A 26,773-nucleotide genomic window follows, 5' to 3' on the forward strand; every position below is an offset into this window, starting at 1 on the left:
ATGCTTATGACTTGGTGTTGGTCATCTGATCCTAGATCTGTAGTTGGGGGCAACTTGTCAACTGGTCCTTGACAGTTGTCCGTGGAGGCAGTAGCCGGGGCTCACCTGTCCGTTGCTAGTGAAGGTGGTGTTGTCGAACAGGAAGTAGGCACCAAAAAAGAAGATACAGGCATCGAATAAGCCCAGGCATGTCCAGTACAGGAACACGGGCCAGCGCAGGAGAGAGTTCTTAGCTATGTCCCTGGGAGAAAGTGAGAGAGGAGGCGTAGAGAGAGGGAGCGAGAGGGAGAAAGAGGGGTGGGGGTGAGAGGGGGAGAGAGGGAGAGAGAGGAAGAAAGAGAAGGGGGGAGGGAAGCGAGAAGGGGAAGAGAGAGAAAGAGGGAGAGCGAGAGAGATCGTGAGAGGAGGGGTAGAGAGATCGAGAGAGGGAATAGGGGGAAAGAGAGAGAGGAGAGAAGAGAGAGAGGGAATGGGGGAGAGAGAGCGAATGGGGAGAGAGAGAGAGAGAGAGAGAGAGAGAGAGAGAGAGAGAGAGAGAGAAGGGGGGGCGATAGTGGCAAGTGAGAGCGAAGTAAAATTGTTAAACAAAACAAAACCTGTGAATTACATTGACTTTCAAATAAGTGTTCATTTGGGTGGGATGTTCCTCTGACCTGTACAGAGTGGGGTCTCTCTTCAGCGTCTCTATGCTGACGTGTTTCTCTATGAGGCTGTAGAGGAGGATGGGCAGGGAGGTGAAGCTGATGTTGTACAGAGTCAGGTAGGCTGTGTCGTACAGGGGCTGCACGGGGACACACAGAGCACAGTCAGTAATATACAGACTACACATGACCAAACAGGCAACCATGAGGTCATTTGGGGTGATTCTGAGCACCAACCTGCTGAGAGAATCCACAGAAGAACTGATAGAGGAACTGAGGGAAGATGAAGCACACATTCTGGAGAGAGAAAGAAAGGGACAGAAACAAAGTGAGAAAGTAAGGACTAAACATTGTTCATCATTCTATACTGACTCTGCTACTTGCAGCGTAGAGCCTGGAGGTTTGTGCTGTCCTGGGCCAGCTACCAGACTGGGGTGGTGTGGAGCCCCCAAGTTGTGTAATTCATTACTAAAGAATTGCAATGCGATCTCAGTAAATGCTCAGTATTAGTGTCATTAGTAAAGCCCACCTTATAGAAGAAGTACTGCACCAGCTCAGCGATGCGGATGTAGTAGATGTGGCCGTGAACTAGCAGCATCTTCTTCAGGTGTTTGAACTTTGGGATTGCATAGTCGCTGTTCCTCGCTGCCTGGCGACCCTCCTTACCCATGATGCCTTAAGAGGGAGGGAGGGATTGGTTGATTGATGGATTAACTGATAGAAAACAAACATACACCAAATGAGATATCTTGGAGCCAAAGCCCCCCACCAATCAAAGAAGAAAGATGAGTGCTAGCTGATGGTTCCCACCAATCAGAGTACAAACACACGGGGCTTGCCAATCAGTGTAGAGATGAGCTTACCTATGCCCACGTGTGCCTCGAGGATCATGCTGACGTCGTTGGCTCCGTCACCGATGGCCAGAGTGATGGGGTGCTCCTTAGATACCTTGATCAGCTTCACAATCTGGACAGACAACAGTCATACCACAACTCATTAAACACTTTAACTGACTGATCGACTGTCCATCCATCCAAACACCATCTCTCCCTGGATTCCCATGTGAGACAGGAAGTGAGATCACACCCACCTGTGCTTTCTGTAGGGGCGCCATGCGGCAGCAGAGAACGGCGCTGCAGTTCCTACAGATCTCCAGGAAGATCTCTCTGTAGTTCCCAGAGCCAGAGCTCTCTGGACTGGGCTTCAGCACCGCAGACAGGGTGGCCCCGTCGATGATCAGACCATAGTCCTGACAGTCTACAGACAGCCTGGGGAAAAACACACAGACACACAGATGTTAACACACAGAGATGCATGAATACTGTACATATACAGTACCAGTCAAAAGTTTGGACACACCTACTCATTCAAGGGTTTTTATTTTTACTATTTTCTTACATTGTAGAATAATAGTGAAGACATCAAAACTATGAAATAGTGCATATGGAATCATGTAGAAACCCCAAAAAGTGTTAAACAACTTAAAATATATTTTAGATTTTAGATTCTTCAAAGTAGCCACCCTTTGCATTTATGACAGCTTTGCACTCACTCAACCAGCTTCACCTGGAATGCTTTTCCAACAGTCTTGAAGGAGTTCCCACATATAATGAGCACTTGTTGGCTGCTTTTCCTTCACTCTGCGGTCCAACTCATCCCAAACCATCTCAATTGGGTTGAGGTCATCTGATGCAGTACTCCATCACTCTCCTTCTTGGTCAAATAGCCCTTACACAACCTGGAGGTGCGTTGGGTCATTGTCCTGTTGAAAAACAAATGATAGTCCCACTAAGCGCAAACCAGATGGGATGGTGTATCGCTGCAGAATGCTGTGGTGTGTGCCTTGAATTCTAATTAAATCACCGACAGTGTCACCAGCAAAGCACCCCCACACATCACACCTCCTCCTCCATGCTTCACGGTGGGAACCACACATGCAGAGATCATCAGTTCACCTACTTTGCGTCTCACAAAGACACAGCAGTTGGAACCAAAAATCTCAAATGTGGACTCGTCAGTCCAAAGGACAGATTTCCACCAGTCTAATGTCCATTGTTCATGTTTCTTGGCCCAAGCAAGTCTCTTCTTATTATTATTTGTGTCCTTTAGTAGTGTTTTGGCCTGATTCACACAGTCTCCTCTGAACAGTTGATGTTGAGATGTGTCTGTTACTTGAACTATGTGAAGCATTTATTTGGGCTGCAATTTCTGAGGCTGGTAGCTCTAATGAACTTATCCTCTGCAGCAGAGATAACTCTGGGTCTTCCTTTCCTGTGGCGGTCCTCATGAGAGCCAGTTTCATCATAGCGCTTGATGATTTTTGCGACTGCACTTGAAGAAACGTTCGAAGTTCTTGAAATGTTACGGATTGACTGACCTTCATTTCTTAAAGTAATGATGGACTGTCGTTTCTCTTTGCTTATTTGAGCTGTTCTTGCCATAATATGGACTTGGTCTTTTACCAAATAGGGCTATCTTCTGTATACCACCCCTACCTTGTCACAACACAACTGATTGGCACAAATGCATTAAAAAGGAAAGGAATTCCACAAATTAACTTTTAACAAGGCACACCTGTTAATTGACATGCATTCCAGGTGACTACCGCATGAAACTGGTTGAGAGAATGCTAAGAGTGTGCAAAGCTGTCATCAAGGCAAAGTGTGGCTACTTTGAAGAATCTCAATCATAACATATATTTTTGATTTGTTTAACACTTTTTTGGTTACTACATGATTCCATGTGTGTTATTTCATAGTTTTGGTGTCTTCACTATAATTCTACAACGTAGAAAATAGTAAAAATAAAGAAAAACCCTTGAACGAGTAGGTGTGTCCAAACATTTGACTTGTACTTGTCATGCTGTGTGCGCGCACGCAAAACACAGGATACATTGGTGTGTGTGTGAGTGTGCAGCGTACCCCGACAGGGAGCGCTGTCTCAGTACGGTTCTGCTCAGGTCAAACAGAACATCATGTAGACTCTGTTCCTCGGTTCGTTTCTTGGTCAGCTCCAATATTTGGGTGGAGCGGCGGAACAGCTTGCTAGCATAACATGTAGCAGCCGCCGTCTCCATCTTGTCCCCCGTCAGGACCCACACCTTCATCCCAGCCTTGTGGAGCGACTCGATGGTGTCTGCTGCCTTCTCCTGGAGCCTGCACAGCAGTCAATAGGTTAATAGCAATAAGCATCACTATAGGGGGTGTATGGACCTTTCAAAGAATGCAAGATATTTCTTTTTTCCTTTTTTTCTTTTTCACCTTTATTTAACCAGGTAGGCTAGTTGAGAACAAGTTCTCATTTACAACTGCGACCTGGCCAAGATAAAGCGTAGCAATTCGACACATACAACAACACAGAGTTACATATGGACTAAACAAAAAATACAGTCAATAATACAGTAGAACAAAAGAAAACAAAAAGTCTATATACAGTGAGTGCAAATGAGGTAAGTTAAGGCAATAAATAGGCTATAGTGGAGAAGTAATTACAATATAGCAATTAAACAATGGAATGGTAGATGTGCAGAAGATGAATGTGCAAGTAGAGATACTGGGGTGCAAAGGAGCAAGAAAAATCAATAAATCAATAAATCAATAAATACAGTATGGGGATGAGGTACGTAGATAGATGGGCTGTTTACAGATGGGCTATGTACAGGTGCAGTGATCTGTAAGTTGCTCTGACAGCTGGTGCTTAAAGCTAGTGAGGGAGTTATGAGTCTCCGGCTTCAGAGATGTTTGCAGTTCGTTCCAGTCATTGGCAGCAGAGAACTGGAAGGAAAGGCGGCCAAAAGAGGAATTGGCTTTCGGGGTGACCAGTGAGATATACTCGCATGCTACGAGTGGGTGCTGCTATGGTGACCAGTGAGCTGAGATAAGGAGGGGCTTTACCTAGCAGAGACTTGTAGATAACCTGTAGCCAGTGGGTTTGGCGACGAGTATGAAGCGAGGGCCAACCAACGAGAGCGTACAGGTCGCAATGGTGGGTAGTGTATGGGGCTTTGGTGACAAAACGGATGGCACTGTGATAGACTGCATCCAGTTTGTTGAGTAGAGTGTTGGAGGCTATTTTATAGATGACATCACCGAAGTCGAGGATCGGTAGGATGGTCAGTTTTACGAGGGTATGTTTGGCAGCATGAGTGAAGGATGCTTTGTTGCGATATAGGAAGCTGATTCTAGATTTAATTTTGGATTGGAGATGCTTAATGTGAGTCTGGAAGGAGAGTTTACAGTCTAACCAGACACCTAGGTATTTGTAGTTGTCCACGTATTCTAAGTCAGAGCCGTCCAGAGTAGTGATGCTGGACGGGCGAGCAGGTGCGGGCAGCGATCGATTGAATAGCATGCATTTAGTTTTACCTCTGTTTAAGAGCAGTTGGAGTCCACGGAAGGAGAGTTGTATGGCATTGAAGCTCGTCTGGAGGTTAGTTAACACAGTGTCAAAGAGGGGCCAGAAGTATACAGAATGGTGTCATCTGCGTAGAGGTGGATCAGAGAATCACCAGCAGCAAGAGCAACATCATTGATGTATACAGAGAAGAGAGTCGGCCCGAGAATCAAACCCTGTGGCACACCAATAGAGACTGCCAGAGGTCCGGACAACAGGCCCTCCGATTTGACACAATGAACTCTATCAGAGAAGTAGTTGGTAAACCAGGCGAGGCAATCATTTGAGAAACCAAGGCTGTCGAGTCTGCCAACAAGAATGCGGTGATTGACAGAGTTGAAAGCCTTGGCCAGGTCGATGAATACGGCTGCACAGTAATGTCTCTTATCGATGGCGGTTATGATGTCGTTTAGGACCTTGAGCGTGGCTGAGGTGCACCCATGACCAGCTCTGAAACCAGATTGCATAGCGGAGAAGGTACGGTGGGATTCGAAATGGTCGGTAATCTGTTTGTTAACTTGGCTTTCGAAGACCTTAGAAAGACAGGGTAGGATAGATATAGGTCTGTAGCAGTTTGGGTCTAGAGTGTCACCCCCTTTGAAGAGGGGGATGACCGCGGCAGCTTTCCAGTCTTTGGGAATCTCAGACGATACGAAAGAGAGGTTGAACAGGCTAGTAATAGGGGTTGCAACAATTTCGGCAGATAATTTTAGAAAGAGAGGGTCCAGATTGTCTAGCCCGGCTGATTTGTATGGGTCCAGATTTTGCAGCTCTTTCAGAACATCAGCTATCTGGATTTGGGTGAAGGAGAAATGGTGGGGGCTTTGGGGGGTTGCTATAGAGGGTGCCGGGCAGTTGACCGGGTAGGGGTAGCCAGGTGGAAAGCATGGCCAGCCGTAGAGAAATGCTTACTGAAATTCACAATTATAGTGGATTTATCGGTGGTAACAGTGTTTCCTAGCCTCAGAGCAGTAGGCAGCTGGGAGGAGGTGCTCTTATTCTCCATGAACTTTACAGTGTCCCAGAACTTTTTTGAGTTAGTACTACATGAAGCAAATTTCTGTTTGAAAAAGCTAGCCTTTGCTTTTCTAACTGCCTGTGTATATTTGTTCTTAACTTCCCTGAAAAGTTGCATATCACAGGGGCTATTCTTTGCTAATGCAGAACGCCACAGGATGTTTTTGTGCTGGTCAAGGGCAGACAGGTCTGGAGTGAACCAAGGACTATATCTATTCCTAGTTCTACATTTTTTGAGTGGGGCATGCTTATTTAAAATGGTGAGGAAGGCACTTTTAAAGAATAGCCAGACATCATCTACTGACGGGATGTGGTCAATGTCATTCCAGGATACCCCGGCCAGGTCGATTAGAAAGGCCTCCTCGCAGAAGTGTTTTAGGGAGCGTTTGATAGTGATGAGGGGTGGTTGTTTGGTCGCAGACCCATTACGGATGCAAACAATGAGGCAGTGATCGCTGAGATCTTGATTGAAAACAGCAGAAGTGTATTTGGAGGGCGAGTTAGTTCGGATGACATCTATGAGGGTGCCTGTGTTTACGGATTTGGGGTTGTACCTGGTAGGTTCATTGATAATTTGTGTGAGATTGAGGGCATCAAGCTTAGATTGTAGGATGGCCGGGGTGTTAAGCATGTCCCAGTTTAGGTCACAGCTGGGGGCAGAGGGAGGTGTATAGCAAGCGGCAACAGTGAAAGACTTGTTTCTGGAAAGGTGAATTTTTAGAAGTAGAAGCTCGAATTGTTTGGGTACAGACTTGGATAGTAATACAGAACTCTGCAGGCTATCTTTGCCGTAGATTGCAACACCGCCCCCTTTGGCAGTTCTATCTTGGCGGAAAATGTTATAGTAGCGATGGAGATTTCAGGGTTTTTGGTGGTTTTCCTAAGCCAGGATTCAGACATGGCTAAGACATCCGGGTTGGCAGAGTGTGCTAAAGCAGTGAGTAAAACAAACTTAGGGAGTATGTTAACATGCATGAAACCAAGGCTTTTACGGTTACAGAAGTCAACAAATGAGAGCACCTGGGGAGTGGAGCTAGGCACTGCAGGACCTTGATTAACCTCCACATCACCAGAGGAACAGAGGAGAAGTAGGATAAAGGTACGGCTAAAGGCTATACGAACTGGCCGTCTAGCACGTTTGGAACAGAGAGTAAAAGGAGCAGGTTTCTGGGCACGATAGCATAGATTCAAGGCATAGTGTACAGACAAACGTAAGGTAGGATGTGAGTACATTGGAGGTAGACCTAGGCATTGGGTAATGATGAGAGAGATATAGTCTCTGGAGACGTTTAAACCAGGTGATGTCATCGCATATGTAGGAGGTGGAACAACATGGTTGGTTAAGGCATATTGAGCAGGGCTAGAGGCTCTACAGTGAAATGAGACAGTAATCACTGACCAGGACAGTAATGGACAAGGCATATTGATATTAGAGAGGGGCATGCGTAGCCAAGTGAACATATGGGTCCAGTGATTGGTTGGGTTGACTGGGGACACGGCGATTCAGACAGTTAGCAGGCTGATGCTAACAAGCTAACAGTTAGTAGGCCGGGGCTAAACAAGCTAGCAATTAGCAGACCGGGGCTGGCAAGCAAGCAGTAGGCAGACCGGGGCTAGCAGTTAGCAGACCGGGGCAGGCAAGCTAGCTGTTAGCAGACTGGGGCTAGCAAGTTAGCCTTTGGGGGACGTCGCGATGGGGGTAAGTCTGTTTTTGCCTCTTCGTGCGGTGACGTCGATAGACCAGTCGTGGAATTAGTAGGGTTCCAAGTAGCTCTAGGTAGCTAGCAGGCCGGTTAGCAGAATGGCCCTTCAGCGGTCGTCACGCCTGAGAGGCCTGTTGGAATCCTCGGGCAGATTATGTCGGTATTCCAGTCGTAGAGGATCGGCAGGGTTCCGTGCCCCGTACCGGCAGTAGAAGGGGTCCGGATATTGTAGCCCAGGAGTGGGCTTCGGTGGTAGCACAGGAGCCCTGGCCGAGGTAGCTTCAGGCTAATTGGTGCTTGCTCCGGGATGGAAACGCTAGCCAGGAGTAGTCACCCGGGATTGCGGTTAGCTAGTTGCGAAGATCCAGATGAAAATGTTCAGAGTTTGCGGTAGGAATCCGGGGATATGGGAAGAAAAAAATATATAATAATAATAATAGGTCCATTATGCTCTGGTTTGAGTCACGTTGTTCGAACTGGTGAGAGCTTTCCGAGCTAAAGGTTAGCTGATGGTCTGATGACTGATAGCTGGTAGGTAGTTAGCTGGCTAGCTTCAGTTGAGGGATTCCAGATCCGAAGTAAATAGAAATACTTTAGAAAAGAAAAAAACAGATCCACGCCACATTGGGTGAGGCGGGTTGCAGGAGAGTATTTAGAAGTTGAGGTTTAGGAAAATATTTAAAAAAGATATGCGAATAAAAGGATGTAAAAAGATATATACAAGGGACACGACAGGACAAAGACGTCTGACTGCCACGCCATCTTGGACAAACGTCGAAGATAGATATCAATGATTACAGTACTGATCAACAACCTATTTATTTTATATTGATTCATTTTAAATATAATGTAAAGATAACCTCTAATTAAAAATCCTGATTAAAACAGTACATTGATTCTACACAATGAAGGATTGTAAAAACAATCAAGGCAGAGGAGTCAATAGTATTTCCCTTGTGGTCCTTGATAACTACTGTAGCCAATAAGTCTCCTTGTCCTGTAGCCAATGGGTTAACACACTGATCAATCACTCAGTATAAGTATTGATGACTAATCTACAGTATACATGGCTAGGTCAACGTGTACCATACACCAGAAGGATAGTCCATTAGGAAATCAAGCTGTCATTAATCAGGAAATCCATGATAGTAAATCTACCACACATCACTCTCTCTTTATTGGCATGGGAAACATATGTTAACATTGCCAAAGCAAGTGAAATAGATAATAAACAAAAGTGAAATAAACAATAGATATGGGTCTCTCTCTCTTTCCCTTTCTCTTATATATATATATATATATATACACATCCCCGTTCAAAAGTTTGGGGTGACTTCGAAATGTCCTTGCTTTTTAAAGAAAAGCAAATTTTTTTGTCCATTAAAATAAAATAAAATTGATCAGAAATACAGTGTAGGCATTGTTAATGTTGTAAATGACTATTGTAGCTGGAAACGACAGATTTCTTATGGAATATCTACATAGGCGTACAGAGGCCCATTATCAGCAACCATCACTCCTGTGTTCCAATGGCACGTTGTGTTAGCTAATCCAAGTTGATCATTTTAAAAGGCTAATTGATCATTAGAAAACCCTTTTGCAATTATGTTTGCACAGCTGAAAACTGTTGTTCTGATTAAAGAAGCAATACAACTGGCCTTCTTTAGACGAGTTGAGTATCTGGAGCATCAGCATTTTTGGGTTCGAATACAGGCTCAAAATGGCCAGAAACAAATAACTTTCTTCTGAAACTCATCAGTCTATTCTTGTTCTGAGAAATGGAGGCTATTTCATGCAAGAAATTGCCAAGAAAATTAAGATCTTGTACAACGGTCTTCCCTGTGGCTCAGTTGGTAGAGCACGGTGTGTGCAACGCCAGGGTTGTGGCATCGATTCCCCCCCCCCCCCAAAAAAATCTCTGTATTAAAAAAATCTACTCCCTTCACAGAACAGTGCAAACTGTCTCTAACCAGAATAGGAGTGGGAGGCCCCAGTGCACAACTGAGCAAGAAGACAAGTACATTAGCCCCCGTGATATGCAACTTTTCAGGGAAGTCAGGAACCAATGTACTCAGTCAGTTAGGAAAACCAAGGCTAGCTTTTTCAAACAGAGATTTGCATCCTGTAGCACTAATTCCAAAAAGTTTTGAGACACTGTAAAATCCATGGAGAATGTATATACAGGTGAAGTGGGAAGTTTATATACATCTTAGCCAAATACATTTAAACTCAGTTTTCACAATTCCTGACATTTAATCCTAGTAAAAATTCCCTGTCTTAGGTCAGTTAGGATCACCACTTCATTTTAAGAATGTGAAATGTCAGAATAATAGTAGAGAGAATGATTTATTTCAGCTTTTATTTCTTTCATCACATTCCCAGTGGGTCAGAAGTTTACATACACTCAATTAGTATTTGGTAGCATTGCCTTTAAATTGTTTAACTTGGGTCAAACGTTTCAGGTAGCCTTCCACAAGCTTCCCACAATAAGTTGGGTGAATTTTGGCACATTCCTCCTGACAGAGCTGGTGTAACTGAGTCAGGTTTGTAGGCCTCCTTGCTTGCACACACTTTTTCAGTTCTGCCCACAAATTTTCGATGGGATTAACTTTGTTGTCCTTAAGCCATTTTGCTGCAGTCCCTCCTGTAGCAAAGCACCCCCACAACATGATGCTGCCACTCCCGTGCTTCATGGTTGGGATGGTGTTCGTCGGCTTGCAAGCCTCCCCCTTTTTCCTCCAACATAATGATGGTCATTATGGCCAAACAGTTCTATATTTGTTTCATCAGACCAAAGGAAATTTCTCCAAAAAGTACGATCTTTGTCCCCATGTGCAGTTGCAAACCGTAGTCTGGCTTTTTTATGGCGGTTTTGGAGCAGTGGCTTCTCCCTTGCTGAGCGGCCCTTCAGGTTATGTCGATATAGGACTCGTTTTACTGTGGATATAGATACTTTGTACCTGTTTCCTCCAGCATCTTCACAAGGTCCATTGCTGTTGTTCTGCGATTTATTTGCACTTTTCGCACCAAAATACGTTCATCTCTAGGAGACAGAACACTTCTCCTTCCTGAGCGGTATGACGGCTGCGTGTTCCCATGGTGTTTATACTTGCGTACTATTGTTTGTACAGATGAACGTGGTACCTTCAGGCGTTTGGAAATTGCTCCCAAGGATGAACTAGATCTTTGGAGGTTTTCTGAGGTCTTGGCTGATTCTCTTTTGATGTTCCCATGATGTCAAGCAAAGAGGCACTGAGTTTGAAGGTAGGCCTTGAAATATATCCACAGGTACACCTCCAAATGACTCAAATGATGTCAATTAGCCTATCAGAAGCTTCTAAAGCCATGACATCATTTTCTGGAATTTTCCAAGCTGTTTAAAGGCACAGTCAACTTAGTGAATGTAAACTTCTGACCCACTGGAATTGTGATACAGTGAATTATAAGTGAAATAATCTGTCTGTAAACAGTTGTTGGAAAAATGACTTGTGTCATGCACAAAGTAGATGTCTTAACCGACTTGCCAAAACTATAGTTTTTTAACATGACATTTGTGGAGAGTGGTTGAAAAACGAGTTTTAATGACACCAACCTAAGTGTATGTAAACTTCTGACTTCAACTGTATATATTTAAGTGGCTTCCTCTCTCTTACTGCCTCCTGTGTCCCGCTCTCCTACCTGTCCTCCACAGCCGTGGCCCCCAGCAGGGTGAAGTCCCTCTCGATGAGGTCATAAGCCTGCGCCAGTCGCTGCTCCCTGTCCTGCAGGGCTAGCTTGGCGTCGCTCAGCTTATGACACGCCTCCTCGTACTCTGCTAGGGAGAGACTTCTGTATGCCACACACAGGGTCCGCAAGCCCTCCTGACAGAGGTAAAGGTGAGATGGTTAGGGTTCTCTCTTAGTACTGTGGCCCTATCACTATAGTAGGTATAAGAGTCGGGTTGTGTGACTGAATATATACTGTACATTCAGAAAGTATTCAGACGCCTTGACTTTTTCCACATTTTGTTACGTTACAGCCTTATTCTAAAATTGGTTAAATATATTGTCTCATCAATCTACACACAGTACCCCATAATGACAAAGCAAAAACAGTTTTTTATACATTTGTGCAAAAAATTTTGCATTTTGGAATATCACATTTACATAAGTATTCAGACCTTTTACTTAGTACTTTGTTAAAGCACCTTTGGCAGCAATTTCAGCCTCAAGCCTTCTTGGGTATGACGCTACAAGCTTGGCACACCTGTATTTGGGGAGTTTCTCCCATTCTTCTCTGCAGATCCTCTCAAGCTCTGTCAGGTTAGATGGGGAGCATCACTGCACAGCAATTTTCAGGTCTCTCCAGAGTTGTTCAATCAGGTTCAAGTTCGGGCTCTGACTGGGCCACTCAAGGACATCCAGAGACTTGTCCCGAAGCTACTCCTGCATTGTCCTGGCTGTGTGCTTAGGGTCGTTGTCCTGTTGGAATGTGAACCTTCGCCCCAGTCTGAGGTCCTGAGTGCTCTGAAGCAGGTTTTCATCAAGGATCTCTCTGTACTTTGCTCCGTTCCTCTTTCCCTCAACCCTGACAAGTCTCCCAGTCCCTGCTGCTGAAAAACATCCCCACAGCATGATGCTGCCACCACCATGCTTCACCGTAGGGATGGTGACAGGTTTCCCCAGACGTGATGCTTGGCATTCAGGACAAAGAGTTCAATCTTGGTTTCATCAGACCAGAGAATCTTGTTTATCATGGTCTGAGAGTCTTTTAAGTGTCTTTTGGCAAACTCCAAGCGGGCTGTCATGTGCCTTTTACTGAGGAGTGGTTCCGTCTGGCCACTCCACCATAAAGGCCTGATAGGTGGAGTGCTGTATAAATGGTTGTCCTTCTGAAGGTTCTCCCATCTCCACAGAGGAACTCTTGAGCTCTTTCGGAGTGACCTTTGGGTTCTTGGTCACCTCCCTGACCAAGGCCCTTCTCCCCCAATTGCTCAGTTTCTTGGTGGTTCCAAAATTCTTCCATTTAAGATTGATGGAGGCCACCGTGTTCTTGGGGACCTTCAATGCTGCAGAAATGTTTTAGTACCCTTCCCCAGATCTGTGCCTCAACACAATCCTGTCTCGGAGCTCTACAGACAATTCCTTCCACCTCATGGCTTGGTTTTTGCTCTGACATGCACTGTCAACTGTGGGACCTTATATAGACAGGTGTGTGCCTTTCCAAATCATGTCCAATCAATTGAATTTATCACAAGTGTACTCCAATCAAGTTGTAGAAACATCAAGGATGATCAATGGAAACAGGATGCACCTGAGGTCAATTTCGAGTCTCGTAGCAAAGGGTCTGAATACTTATGTAAAAACCTGTTTTCGCTTAGTCATTATGGGGTTGTGTATGTAGATTTCTGAGGAAATGTTTTTATTTAATCAATTTTAGAATAAGGCTGTAACGTAACAAACTGTGGTAAAAGTCTATTGGTCTGAATACTTTCCCAACGCACTGTATATATTTGGAGTTTTAATTAGGGTACAGGCATATAAGGAGTAAGAGTATTGGGTTAAGGAGTGTGTTTAGGGAATTGGTGTAGGTATAAAGACAGAGGTAATACTGTCTATACAGCGTGTGTGTGTGTTCGAATACCCGAGCCGACAAGGTGAACCTCTGTTGATGTGCCCTTGAGCCAGGAACTTAATCCTGATTTTCTCCAGGGTCGCTGTACTACTATGCCTGACCCTATAAAACAACACATTTCACTGCACCTATCCGGTGTATGTGACAATAAAAAAATTACAAATATTGCTATCCGGAAATACCCAAAAGTCCTCACGAGGACAAAGGCTATTTTAGGTTTAGTGGTTAAGCCTAAAAGGTTAAGGGTTACAATTAGGGTTAGGAGTTAGGGTAAAGGGTAAGGTTAGGGCTAGGAAAATAGGGAAGAAATGATTTTGAATGGAAATCAATTGAAGGTACCCAAAAGGATAGTAAAACATATGCTGCATGTTTGTTTGTATGTGTAGACTTACCAGAGCGTTCTGCTCCACCCGCGCCCTCACCTGCCCCACCTTCCCTGAAACCACTCTGGGGAAGATGGAGGAGTCAGCCCCCTTACAGAACAACAGGTACTCCCCTGGGGACAACACAGTTAGTTAAGACAGTGTGAGTGAGAAAGATCATGTTGAGATAGATCATGTCTATGTGTGTGTGTTTGTATGTGTGTTACCTGCACTAGACTTGACAATGACGCTCATTCTCCTCCTGACAGAGTCAAAGTTCAGCACGTGTAGCAGCTCAAACCTGGAACACACACCAGAGTAGATGTCTCGTTTAGTATCAGCCAAAATACACAGCAACACCAGTGGCTAGAGACAAGCAAATACACAGCAGGCCTTTGTAAAGAGGAATTATCCTTCTCTGTCCCTCCCTTATCTCTTCTCCCTCCCTTTCTTCCTCCTTCGTTCTCTCTAAACAGCTGTTTAGACTGCCCATTGCAGAGGGGGATGTAGATACTGATGTTATACAAGCAGTGCCTATGGGATTCAAACCTGCTATTTATACCCTTGATAAAAACTACTGTCCCACACGATCTACTGGCTTCTGCTCCCACACTCTTCTGTATGTCTTCTCACAGGGCTTTCACACTCTTCTATGTGTCTTCTCACAGGGCTTTCACACTCTCTATGTGTCTTCTCACAGGGCTTTCACACTCTTCTATGTGTCTTCTCACAGGGCTTTCACACTCTTCTATGTGTCTTCTCACAGGGCTTTCACACTCTTCTATGTGTCTTCTCACAGGGCTTTCACACTCTATGTGTCTTCTCACAGGGCTTTCACACTCTCTATGTGTCTTCTCACAGGGCTTGCACACTCTTCTATGTGTCTTCTCACAGGGCTTTCACACTCTCTATGTGTCTTCTCACAGGGCTTTCACACTCTTCTATGTGTCTTTTCACAGGGCTTTCACACTCTTCTTGTGTCTTTTCACGGGCTTTCCTCTTGTCTTTTCACAGGGCTTCCACACTCTTCTATGTGTCTTCTCACAGGGCTTTCACACTCTTCTATGTGTATTCTCACAGGGCTTTCACACCCTTCTATGTGTCTTCTCACAGGGCTTTCACAATCTCAATGTGTCTTCTCACAGGGCTTTCACACTCTCTATGTGTCTTCTCACAGGGCTTTCACACTCTTCTATGTGTCTTCTCACAGGGCTTTCACACTCTTCTATGTGTCTTTCACAGGGCTTTCACACTCTTCTATGTGTCTTCTCACAGGGCTTTCACACTCTCTATGTGTCTTCTCAAAGGGCTTTCACACTCTCTATGTGTCTTCTCACAGGGCTTTCACACTCTTCTATGTGTCTTCTCACAGGGCTTTCACACTCTCTATGTGTCTTCTCAAAGGGCTTTCACACTCTCTATGTGTCTTCTCACAGGGCTTTCACAGTCTTCTTGGCAGTGTTGTCTTACTACAGGGAAGTTGTCTTATTGCAATATTGTAAACACACCACCTAAAGTATCTAGTGACAATTGGCAGCAATATGGATTTAACTTCTATTAATTAGGTTGAATTAATAACTTGTGATATGAATGTGTAACTCTATGGTAACTCCCTGCTTTCACAGGAAGCTGTGAAATATGAAATTAAAAGATGTTGTGAGCAGAGCCCCACCTCTCAATCTCATCCTCCTTATTGAGAATTTCCATATGACGGTCTTTGAGTCTTAGATATGTGTACCCCAACCTGAGAGAGAGAGACAGAGAGCCAGATGAGGGAGAGAGAGGGGGACAGAGAGCGAGATGAGGGAGAGGGGGACAGAGAGCGAGATGAGGGAGAGAGAGAGGGGGACAGAGAGCGAGATGAGAGAGAGAGGGGGACAGAGAGCGAGATGAGAGAGAGAGAGAGAGAGAGAGAGAGAGAGGGACAGAGAGCGAGATGAGGGAGAGAGAGAGAGAGGGGGACAGAGAGCGAGATGAGGGAGAGAGAGAGAGAGGGGGACAGAGAGCGAGATGAGGGAGAGAGAGAGAGAGGGGGACAGAGAGCGAGATGAGGGAGAGAGAGAGGGGACAGAGAGCGAGATGAGAGAGAGAGAGAGGGGACAGAGAGCGAGATGAGAGAGAGAGAGAGAGGGGGGACAGAGAGCGAGATGAGAGAGAGAGAGAGAGGGGACAGAGAGCGAGATGAGGGAGAGAGAGAGAGAGGGGGACAGAGAGCGAGATGAGGGAGAGAGAGAGAGAGGGGGACAGAGAGCGAGAGAGAGAGAGAGAGGGGGACAGAGAGCGAGATGAGGGAGAGAGAGAGAAGGGGACAGAGAGCGAGATGAGAGAGAGAGAGAAGGGGACAGAGAGCGAGATGAGGGAGAGAGAGAGGGGACAGAGAGCGAGATGAGGGAGAGAGAGAGGGGACAGAGAGCAAGATGAGGGAGAGAGAGAGAGGGGGACAGAGAGCGAGATGAGCGAGAGAGAGGGGGACAGAGAGCGAGATGAGAGAGAGAGAGAGAGAGAGGGGGGGACAGAGAGCGAGATCAGAGAGAGGGGGACAGAGAGAGAGATGAGGGAGAGAGAGAGAGAGAGAGGGGGGACAGAGAGCGAGATGAGAGAGAGAGAGAGAGGGGACAGAGAGCGAGATGAGAGAGAGAGAGAGAAGGGGACAGAGAGCGAGATGAGGGAGAGAGGGACAGAGAGAGGGGGACAGAGAGTGAGATGAGAGAGAGAGAGAGGGGGACAGAGAGCGAGATGAGAGAGAGAGAGAGAGAGAGAGGGGGACAGAGAGCGAGATGAGGGAGAGAGAGAGAAGGGGACAGAGAGCGAGATGAGGGAGAGAGGGACAGAGAGCGAGATGAGGGAGAGAGAGAGAGACAGAGGGGACAGAGAGCGAGATGAGAGAGAGAGAGAGGGGACAGAGAGCGAGATGAGAGAGAGAGAGAGAGAGAGGGGGACAGAGAGCGAGATGAGGAGAGAGAGAGAGAGAGGGGGGACAGAGAGCGAGATGAGAGAGAGAGAGAGAGAGAGAGAGAGAGAGGGGACAGAGAGCGAGATGAGAGAGAGAGAGGGGGACAGAGAGCGAGATGAGAGAGAGAGAGAGAGAGAGGGGACAGAGCGAGATGAGAGAGAGAGAGAGAGAGAGAGAGAGAGGGGGGACAGAGAGCGAGAGAGAGAGAGGGGGACAGAGAACGAGATGAGAGAGAGAGAGAGGGGACAGAGCGAGATGAGAGAGGAGAGAGAGAGAGGGGGACAGAGAGCGAGATGAGGGAGAGAGAGAGAGGGGACAGAGAGCGAGATGAGGGAGAGAGAGAGGGGGACAGAGCGAGATGAGAGAGAGAGAGAGAGAGAGAGGGGGACAGAGAGCGAGATGAGGGAGAGAGAGAGGGGGGGACAGAGAGCGAGATGAGGGAGAGAGAGAGAGGGGGACAGAGAGCGAGATGAGAGAGAGAGAGAGAGAGAGAGAGAGGGGGGGGACAGAGAGCGAGATGAGAGAGAGAGAGAGGGGGACAGAGAGCGAGATGAGGGAGAGAGAGAGGGACAGAGAGCGAGATGAGAGAGAGAGGGGGACAGAGAGCGAGATGAGAGAGAGAGAGAGAGAGAGAGAGAGAGAGAGAGGGGGACAGAGAGCGAGATGAGAGAGAGAGAGAGAGAGAGGGGACAGAGAGCGAGATGAGGGAGAGAGAGAGAGGGGACAGAGAGCGAGATGAGAGAGAAAGAGAGAGAGAGAGAGAGGGGGACAGAGAGCGAGATGAGAGAGAGAGAGAGAGAGAGAGAGAGGGGGACAGAGAGCGAGATGAGAGAGAGAGAGAGAGAGGGGGACAGAGAGCGAGATGAGAGAGAGAGAGAGAGAGAGAGGGGGACAGAGAGCGAGATGAGAGAGAGAGAGAGAGAGAGGGGGGGACAGAGAGCGAGATGAGAGAGAGAGAGAGAATGTTCAGTAGGTTAGAGAAAAGGCATGACTATTTGGGTGCTTTTCTGTATTATCCCTAAGTGTGTGTATCACCAAGTATGTGTGTATTGTTAAGTGTGTGCATGTATTGCTTAGTGTGTGCGTGTATCTGTGTCTTTCAGTGTGTGTGTGTGTCCTTCAGTATGTGTTTGTATGTGTGTGTTTTTGTGTTCTTCAGTGTGCGTGCGTGTCCGTTCTTCAGTGTGTGTGTGTATGTGTGTGTGTGTGTGTGTGTGTGTGTGTGTGTGTGTGTGTGTGTGTGTGTGTGTGTGTGTGTGTGTGTGTGTCCTTCAGTGTGTGTGTGTTTCAGTGTGTGTGTGTGTGTGTGTGTGTTTCAGTCGGTGCGTGTGTTTCAGTGTGTGTCCTTCAGTGTGTGTGTGTGTGTGTGTTTGTGTGTTTCAGTGAGTGTGTGTTTTTGTGTTCTTCAGTGTGCATGTCCGTTCTTCAGTGTGTGTGTGTGTGTGTGTGCGTGTGTGTCCTTCAGTGTATGTGTGTTCTTCAGTGTGTGTGTGTCCTTCAGTGTGTGTCCTTCAGTGTGTGTGTGTGTGCCTTCAGTGTGTGTGTGTGTGTGTGTGTGTGTGTGTGTCCTTCAGTGTGTGTGTGTTCTTCAGTGTGTGTGTGTCCTTCAGTGTGTGTCCTTCAGTGTGTGTGTGTGTGTCCTTCAGTGTGTGTGTGTGTGTGTGTGTCCTTCAGTGTGTGTATTGTTCTTCAGTGTGTGTATTGTTCTTCAGTGTGTGTATTGTTCTTCAGTGTGTGTATTGTTCTTCAGTGTGTGTATTGTTCTTCAGTGTGTGTATTGTTCTTCAGTGTGTGTATTGTTCTTCAGTGTGTGTATTGTTCTTCAGTGTGTGTATTGTTCTTCAGTGTGTGTATTGTTCTTCAGTGTGTGTATTGTTCTTCAGTGTGTGTATTGTTCTTCAGGGTGTGTATTGTTCTTCAGTGTGTGTATTGTTCTTCAGGGTGTGTGTTGTCCTTCAGTGTGTGTATTGTTCTTCAGGGTGTGTATTGTTCTTCAGTGTGTGTATTGTTCTTCAGTGTGTGTATTGTTCTTCAGTGTGTGTATTGTTCTTCAGTGTGTGTATTGTTCTTCAGGGTGTGTATTGTTCTTCAGTGTGTGTATTGTTCTTCAGTGTGTGTATTGTTCTTCAGTGTGTGTATTGTTCTTCAGTGTGTGTATTGTTCTTCAGTGTGTGTATTGTTCTTCAGTGTGTGTATCTCAGTGTGTGTGTCCAGTGTGTGTGTGTGTGTGTTTGTTCTTCAGTGTGTGTGTGTTCTTCAGTGTGTGTGTTATTCTTCAGTGTGTGTGTGTGTCCTTCAGTGTGTGTGTGTGTGTGTGTGTGTGTGTGTTTTCTTCAGTGTGTGTGTGTTCTTCAGTGTGTGTGTGTCCTTCAGTGTGTGTCCTTCAGTGTGTGTGTGTGTCCTTCAGTGTGTGTGTGTTTGTGTGTGTGTGTCCTTCAGTGTGTGTGTGTGTGTGTGTGTGTGTGTGTGTGTGTGTGTGTGTGTGTGTGTGTGTGTGTGTGTGTGTGTGTGTTTCAGTCGGTGCGTGTGTTTCAGTGTGTGTGTGTGTGTGTGTGTGTGTGTGTCCTTCAGTGTATGTGTGTTCTTCAGTGTGTGTATTGTTCTTCAGTGTGTGTATTGTTCTTCAGTGTGTGTATTGTTCTTCAGGGTGTGTATTGTTCTTCAGTGTGTGTATTGTTCTTCAGGGTGTGTATTGTTCTTCAGTGTGTGTATTGTTCTTCAGTGTGTGTATTGTTCTTCAGGGTGTGTATTGTTCTTCAGGGTGTGTATTGTTCTTCAGGGTGTGTATTGTTCTTCAGTGTGTGTATTGTTCTTCAGGGTGTGTATTGTTCTTCAGGGTGTGTATTGTTCTTCAGGGTGTGTATTGTTCTTCAGGGTGTGTATTGTTCTTCAGTGTGTGTATTGTTCTTCAGTGTGTGTATTGTTCTTCAGGGTGTGTATTGTTCTTCAGTGTGTGTATTGTTCTTCAGGGTGTGTATTGTTCTTCAGTGTGTGTATTGTTCTTCAGGGTGTGTATTGTTCTTCAGTGTGTGTATTGTTCTTCAGTGTGTGTATTGTTCTTCAGGGTGTGTATTGTTCTTCAGGGTGTGTATTGTTCTTCAGGGTGTGTATTGTTCTTCAGTGTGTGTATTGTTCTTCAGGGTGTGTATGTGTTCTTCAGTGTGTGTATTGTCCAGTGTGTGTGTGTGTTCTTCAGCGGTGTGTATTGTTCTTCAGTGTGTGTGTTGTCAGTGTGTGTGTGTGTTCTTCAGTGTGTGATGTGTTCTTCAGTGTGTGTATTGTTCTTCAGTGTGTGTATTGTTCTTCAGGGTGTGTATTGTTCTTCAGTGTGTGTATTGTTCTTCAGTGTGTGTATTGTTCTTCAGGGTGTGTATTGTTCTTCAGTGTGTGTATTGTTCTTCAGGGTGTGTATTGTTCTTCAGTGTGTGTATTGTTCTTCAGTGTGTGTATTGTTCTTCAGTGTGTGTATTGTTCTTCAGGGTGTGTATTGTTCTTCAGTGTGTGTATTGTTCTTCAGGGTGTGTATTGTTCTTCAGGGTGTGTATTGTTCTTCAGTGTGTGTATTGTTCTTCAGGGTGTGTGTTACCTCTTCATACCCTCCACCAGAGCCACCTCATCAGGAGAGGATGATATGTAGGAGGAGGTGGCTTTTCCCTGGTGGATCCCTCTCTTGATGCTCTCCACTGTCTCCTCCTCCTTCACCTGCACCGTGTGGCACAGACACAGAGCCCGGAAGAACAGGTCCTCATGCTCCTAGACATACACACTGTTAGACACACACAGACAGACACACACAGACAGACACACACAGACAGACACAGAGCCCGGAAGAACAGGTCCTCATGCTCCTAGACATACACACTGTTAGACACACACAGACAGACACACACAGACAGACACAGAGCCCGGAAGAACAGGTCCTCATGCTCCTAGACATACACACTGTTAGACACACACAGACAGACACACACAGACAGACACACACAGACAGACACACACAGACAGACACAGAGCCCGGAAGAACAGGTCCTCATGCTCCTAGACATACACACTGTTAGACACACACAGACAGACACACACAGACAGACACACACAGACAGACACACACAGACAGACACAGAGCCCGGAAGAACAGGTCCTCATGCTCCTAGACATACACACTGTTAGACACACACAGACAGACACACACAGACAGACACACACAGACAGACACACACAGACAGACACAGAGCCTGGAAGAACAGGTCCTCATGCTCCTAGACATACACACTGTTAGACACACACAGACAGACACACACAGACAGACACACACAGACAGACACACACAGACAGACACAGAGCCCGGAAGAACAGGTCCTCATGCTCCTAGACACACACACTGTTAGACACACACAGACAGACACACACAGACAGACACACACAGACAGACACAGAGCCCGGAAGAACAGGTCCTCATGCTCCTAGACACACACACTGTTAGACACACACAGACAGACACACACAGACAGACACGCACAGACAGACACGCACAGACAGACACATGCGCAGACAGACAGACAGACACGCACAGACAGACAGACACACAGACACATGCGCAGACAGACACACAGACACACGTGCACAGACAGACAGACAGACAGACAGACAGACAGACAGACAGACAGACAGACAGACAGACAGACAGACACTCTCTCTCTCTGTCTTACCCTGTGGTCTCCTCCAGGTGAAGAGTCGATCATGTCTATACTAGAAGCAGCACTGAGGATCTGTCCATTACAGATGGCGTGGGGGATATAGACGTGTCCGTCCACACAGCACTCTATGAACTCCATGTTGTTCTCTGTTAATGTCCCCGTCTTATCAGTAAACACATACTCCACCTGCACATACACAGAACAGGTAGATGCTGATCTCAGGTCAGCATACATCTAACATCTCATTAGAAGTGTCTGTGCAGTATATGCACATTATACGTGTGTGTGTGTCTGTGTGTGTGTGTGTGTGTGCGCACACGAGTGAGTCTAGTATATCTATATCTATATATACCTGTGCGTGAACACGAGTGAGTCTAGTATATCTATATCTACAGTGCCTTGCGAAAGTATTCGGCCCCCTTGAACTTTTCGACCTTTTGCCACATTTCAGGCTTCAAACATAAAGATATAAAACTGTCATTTTTTGTGAAGAATCAACAACAAGTGGGACACAATTATGAAGTGGAACGAAATTTATTGGATATTTCAAACTTTTTTAACAAATAAAAAACTGAAAAATTGGCCGTACAAAATTATTCAGCCCCTTTACTTTCAGTGCAGCAAACTCTCTCCAGAAGTTCAGCGAGGATCTCTGAATGATCCAATGTTGACCTAAATGACTAATGATGATAAATAGAATCCACCTGTGTGTAATCAAGTCTCCGTATAAATGCACCTGCTCTGTGATAGTCTCAGAGGTCCGTTTAAAGTGCAGAGAGCATCATGAAGAACAAGGAACACACCAGGCAGGTCCGAGATACTGTTGTGGAGAGGTTTAAAGCCGGATTTGGATACAAAAAGATTTCCCAAGCTTTAAACATCCCAAGGAGCACTGTGCAAGCGATAATATTGAAATGGAAGGAGTATCAGACCACTGCAAATCTACGAAGACCCGGCCGTCCCTCTAAACTTTCAGCTCATACAAGGAGAAGACTGATCAGAGATGCAGCCAAGAGGCCCATTATCACTCTGGATGAACTGCAGAGATCTACAGCTGAGGTGGGAGACTCTGTCCATAGGACAACAATCAGTCGTATACTGCACAAATCTGGCCTTTATGGAAGAGTGGCAAGAAGAAAGCCATTTCTTAAAGATATCCATAAAAGTGTCGTTTAAAGTTTGCCACTAGCCACCTGGGAGACACACCAAACATGTGGAAGAAGGTGCTCTGGTCAGATGAAACCAAAATCAAACTTTTTGGCAACAATGCAAAACGTTATGTTTGGCGTAAAAGCAACACAGCTCATCACCCTGAACACACCATCCCCACTGTCAAACATGGTGGTGGCAGCATCATGGTTTGGGCCTGCTTTTCTTCAGCAGGGGCAGGGAAGATGGTTAAAATTGATGGGAAGATGGATGGAGCCAAATACAGGACCATTCTGGAAGAAAACCGGATGGAGTCTGCAAAAGACCTGAGACTGGGACGGAGATTTGTCTTCCAACAAGACAATGATCCAAAACATAAAGCAAAATCTACAATGGAATGGTTCACAAGTAAACATATCCAGGTGTTAGAATGGCCAAGTCAAAGTCCAGACCTGAATCCAATCGAGAATCTGTGGAAAGAACTGAAAACTGCTGTTCACAAACGCTCTCCATCCAACCTCACTGAGCTCGAGCTGTTTTGCAAGGAGGAATGGGCAAAAATGTCAGTCTCTCGATGTGAAAAACTGATAGAGACATACCCCAAGCGACTTACAGCTGTAATCGCAGCAAAAGGTGGCGCTACAAAGTATTAACTTAAGGGGGCTGAATAATTTTGCACGGCCAATTTTTCAGAGTTTTTATTTGTTAAAAAAGTTTGAAATATCCAATAAATTTCGTTCCACTTCATAATTGTGTCCCACTTGTTGTTGATTCTTCACAAAAAATTACAGTTTTATATCTTTATGTTTGAAGCCTGAAATGTGGCAAAAGGTCGAAAAGTTCAAGGGGGCCGAATACTTTCGCAAGGCACTGTATATATACCTGTGTGTGTGAACACGAGTGAGTCTAGTATATCTATATCTATATATACCTGTGTGTGAACACGAGTGAGTCTAGCATATCTATATCTATATATACCTGTGTATGTGTGAACACGAGTGAGTCTAGTATATCTATATCTATATATACCTGTGTGTGTGTGAACACGAGTGAGTCTAGTATATCTATATATACCTGTGTGTGTGTGTGTGTGAACACGAGTGAGTCTAGTATATCTATATCTATATATACCTGTGTGTGTGTGAACACGAGTGAGTCTAGTATATCTATATCTATATATACCTGTGTGTGTGTGAACACGAGTGAGTCTAGTATATCTATATATACCTGTGTGTGTGTGTGTGTGAACACGAGTGAGTCTAGTATATCTATATCTATATATACCTGTGTGTGAACACGAGTGAGTCTAGTATATCTATATCTATATATACCTGTGTGTGTGTGTATGTGAACACGAGGGAGTCTAGTATATCTATAACTATATATACCTGTGTGTGTGAACACGAGTGAGTCTAGTATATCTATATCTACCTGTGTGTGTGTGAACACGAGTGAGTCTAGTATATCTATATCTACGTGTGTGTGTGTGAACACGAGTGAGTCTAGTATATCTTTATCTATATCTACCTGTGTGTGTGTGTGTGAACACGAGTGAGTCTAGTATATCTATATCTATATATACCTGTGTGTGTGAACACGAGTAAGTCTAGTATATCTATATCTACCTGTGTGTGTGTGAACACAAGTGAGTGTAGTATATCTATATATATATATCTATATATGTGTGTGTACCTGTCCCAGCTCTTCATTGAGGTCTGATGTGTTGACCTGAGCCCCCTCCCCCATCTCATCATCGTACATATCCTTGTCCCAAGATATGAAGTAAGACCCCAGGAACTTCTGCATCTCCACGGTAACGTACATGGAGACTGGAATGATGTAGTTAAACAACACCATGAAGGCCAGGAAGTCTGTGAACGCCCTGATCACCTAAGAGAGAGAGGCGGGGATGAGGAAGATAGAGAGACAGAGAGGAGATTTAGAGACAGAGAACAACAGCCTTAATCAGAATCAGTGAACGTTAAGCTGGGAGAGACCTGATGAATCGTTTTACTGTGACAACATGCATTGTGGGTAGTGTAGTTGCTTGCGGGACTGACCACGTGGCGTTCTCTGTCGATCTCGGTCCTGTGGTTGTACCAGGGTTGGTCGTGGTCAGCAGGCCACTGCCACACATACTTCAGAACTGTGTTAATGACCGCTTTACTGATCAGGATACATAGATACACTATGAGGAATGCATTCATAGACCTGGGGGAGAGAGAGATGGAGGGGGAGAGAGGGAGGGAGAGATGGAGGGGGAGAGAGGGAGTTACGGAGAGAGAGATGGAGGGGGGAGAGGGAGGGAGAGAGAGATGGAGGGGGAGAGAGGAGGGAGAGAGATGGAAGGGGGAGAGAGGGAGTTAGGGAGAGAGAGATGGAGGGGGACAGAGGGAGTTAGGGAGAGAGAGATGGAGGGGGAGAGAGGGAGTTAGGGAGAGAGAGATGAAGGGGGGAGAGAGAGGGAGTTAGGGAGAGAGAGATGGAGGGGAGAGAGGGAGGGAGTTAGGGAGAGAGAGATGGAGGGGGAGAGAGAGGGAGTTAGGGAGAGAGATGGAGGGGAGAGAGAGGGAGTTAGGGAGAGAGATGGAGGGGGAGAGAGGGAGGGAGAGAGAGATGGAGGGGAGAGAGAGGGAGGGGAGAGAGAGGGAGGGAGAGAGAGATGGAGGGAGAGAGAGAGGGAGGGAGAAAGATATGGAGGTTGGAGAGAGAGGGAGGGAGAGAGAGAGAGATGGAGGGGGAGAGAGAGGGAGTTAGGGAGAGAGAGATGGAGGGGGAGAGACAGGGAGTTAGGGAGAGAGAGATGGAGGGGGAGAGACAGGGAGTTAGGGAGAGAGAGATGGAGGGGGAGAGAGAGGGAGTTAGGGAGAGAGAGATGGAGGGGGAGAGACAGGGAGTTAGGGAGAGAGAGATGGAGGGGAGAGAGAGGGAGTTAGGGAGAGAGAGATGGAGGGGGAGAGAGAGGGAGTTAGGGAGAGAGAGATGGAGGGGGAAGAGAGAGGGAGGGAGAGAGAGAGGGGGAGAGAGGGGAGGGTGAGAGAGAGGGAGGGAGAGAGAGGGAGGGCGAGAGAGAGGGAGGGGAGAGAGGGAGAGAGAAAGAGGGAGGGAGGAGAGAGATGGAGGGAGAGAGAGATGGAGGGAGAGAGAGATGGAGGGGGCAGAGAGAGGTATAGAGAGAGATGGAGGGGGAGAGAGAGGTAGGGAGGGAGAGGGAGGGTGAGAGAGGGAGGGGAGAGAGAGGGAGGCGGAGAGAGAGAGGGAGGGAGGGCGAGAAAGAGGGAGGCGAGAGAGATGGAGGGAGAGAGGGAGGGAGAGAGAGAGAGAGGGAGGGAGGGAGGGAGGGAGAGAGAGAGAGAGGGAGGGAGAGAAAGAGGGGAGGGAGAGAGGGAGGGAGAGAGAGGGAGAGAGAGATGGAGGGTGAGAGAAAGGGAAGGAGAGAGAGGGAAGGAGAGAGAGAGGGAAGGAGAGAGAGGGAGATAGAGAGAGGGAAGGAGGGAGTTAGGAGAAGTTTAGATGAGCTAAATGTAGATTGATTCGGCAGAACTGGATGTAAAAGGATTGTCAATAGAGTTTCACACACACACACACACACACACACACACACACACACACACACACACACACACACACACACACAGCTTGAATGAAATCAACCAGAATGATGCAGCCATAATGTAATAACAGCAAGAGCAGCAGGTTGAGATAGGAGCCAGCTGGTCCAATATATTCAATAGCTTGTTTTCAATATCAAACTGTCTGTGGGGGACCCAGTCAGTACACTACAGTACACTACACTACAGTACACTACACTACAGTACACTACACTAAACTAAACTACAGTACAGTGCAGTACACTACACTACACTACAGTACACTACACTACACTACACTACAGTACACTACACTACAGTACACTAAACAACACTACAGTACACTACACAACAGTACAGCACACTACACTACACTACAGTACACTACACTACACTATAGTACAGTACACTACACTAAAGTACACTACACTACACTACACTACAGTACACTACACTACTGTACAGTACACTACACTACTGTACAGTACACTACACTACAGTACACTACACCACAGTACACTACACTACAGTACACTACACTACAGTACACTACACTACACTACACTTCAGTACAGCACACTACACTACAGTACACTACAGTACACAATAGTACAGCACACTAAACAACAGTACACTACAGTACACTACAGTACAGCACA

At 46.0% G+C, this 26,773-nt stretch overlaps 1 protein-coding gene across 5 annotated transcripts in view; it reads right to left on the bottom strand.

The window, feature by feature from the left end:
* LOC106595097 (phospholipid-transporting ATPase IH) overlaps positions 1-26,773 on the bottom strand; it is a 116,337-nt gene that overhangs the window by 14,462 nt on the left and 75,102 nt on the right. For all 5 annotated transcript variants that reach the window (XM_045707509.1, XM_045707510.1, XM_045707511.1 and 2 more), the window contains exons 11-25: positions 24,585-24,735; positions 24,217-24,414; positions 21,388-21,561; positions 20,268-20,434; positions 15,401-15,472; positions 13,956-14,029; positions 13,759-13,862; positions 11,432-11,613; positions 3,563-3,796; positions 1,732-1,909; positions 1,505-1,607; positions 1,171-1,316; positions 879-938; positions 654-781; positions 106-241 (exon numbers count right to left, since the gene is read on the bottom strand). In XM_045707509.1, the coding sequence (XP_045563465.1) occupies positions 106-241; positions 654-781; positions 879-938; positions 1,171-1,316; positions 1,505-1,607; positions 1,732-1,909; positions 3,563-3,796; positions 11,432-11,613; positions 13,759-13,862; positions 13,956-14,029; positions 15,401-15,472; positions 20,268-20,434; positions 21,388-21,561; positions 24,217-24,414; positions 24,585-24,735 (2,107 nt within the window). The remainder of the gene's footprint in view (positions 1-105; positions 242-653; positions 782-878; positions 939-1,170; positions 1,317-1,504; positions 1,608-1,731; positions 1,910-3,562; positions 3,797-11,431; positions 11,614-13,758; positions 13,863-13,955; positions 14,030-15,400; positions 15,473-20,267; positions 20,435-21,387; positions 21,562-24,216; positions 24,415-24,584; positions 24,736-26,773) is intronic.

The sequence above is a fragment of the Salmo salar genome, chromosome ssa25 (genome assembly GCF_905237065.1).
Source record: "Salmo salar chromosome ssa25, Ssal_v3.1, whole genome shotgun sequence".
Classification (NCBI taxonomy): domain Eukaryota; kingdom Metazoa; phylum Chordata; class Actinopteri; order Salmoniformes; family Salmonidae; genus Salmo; species Salmo salar.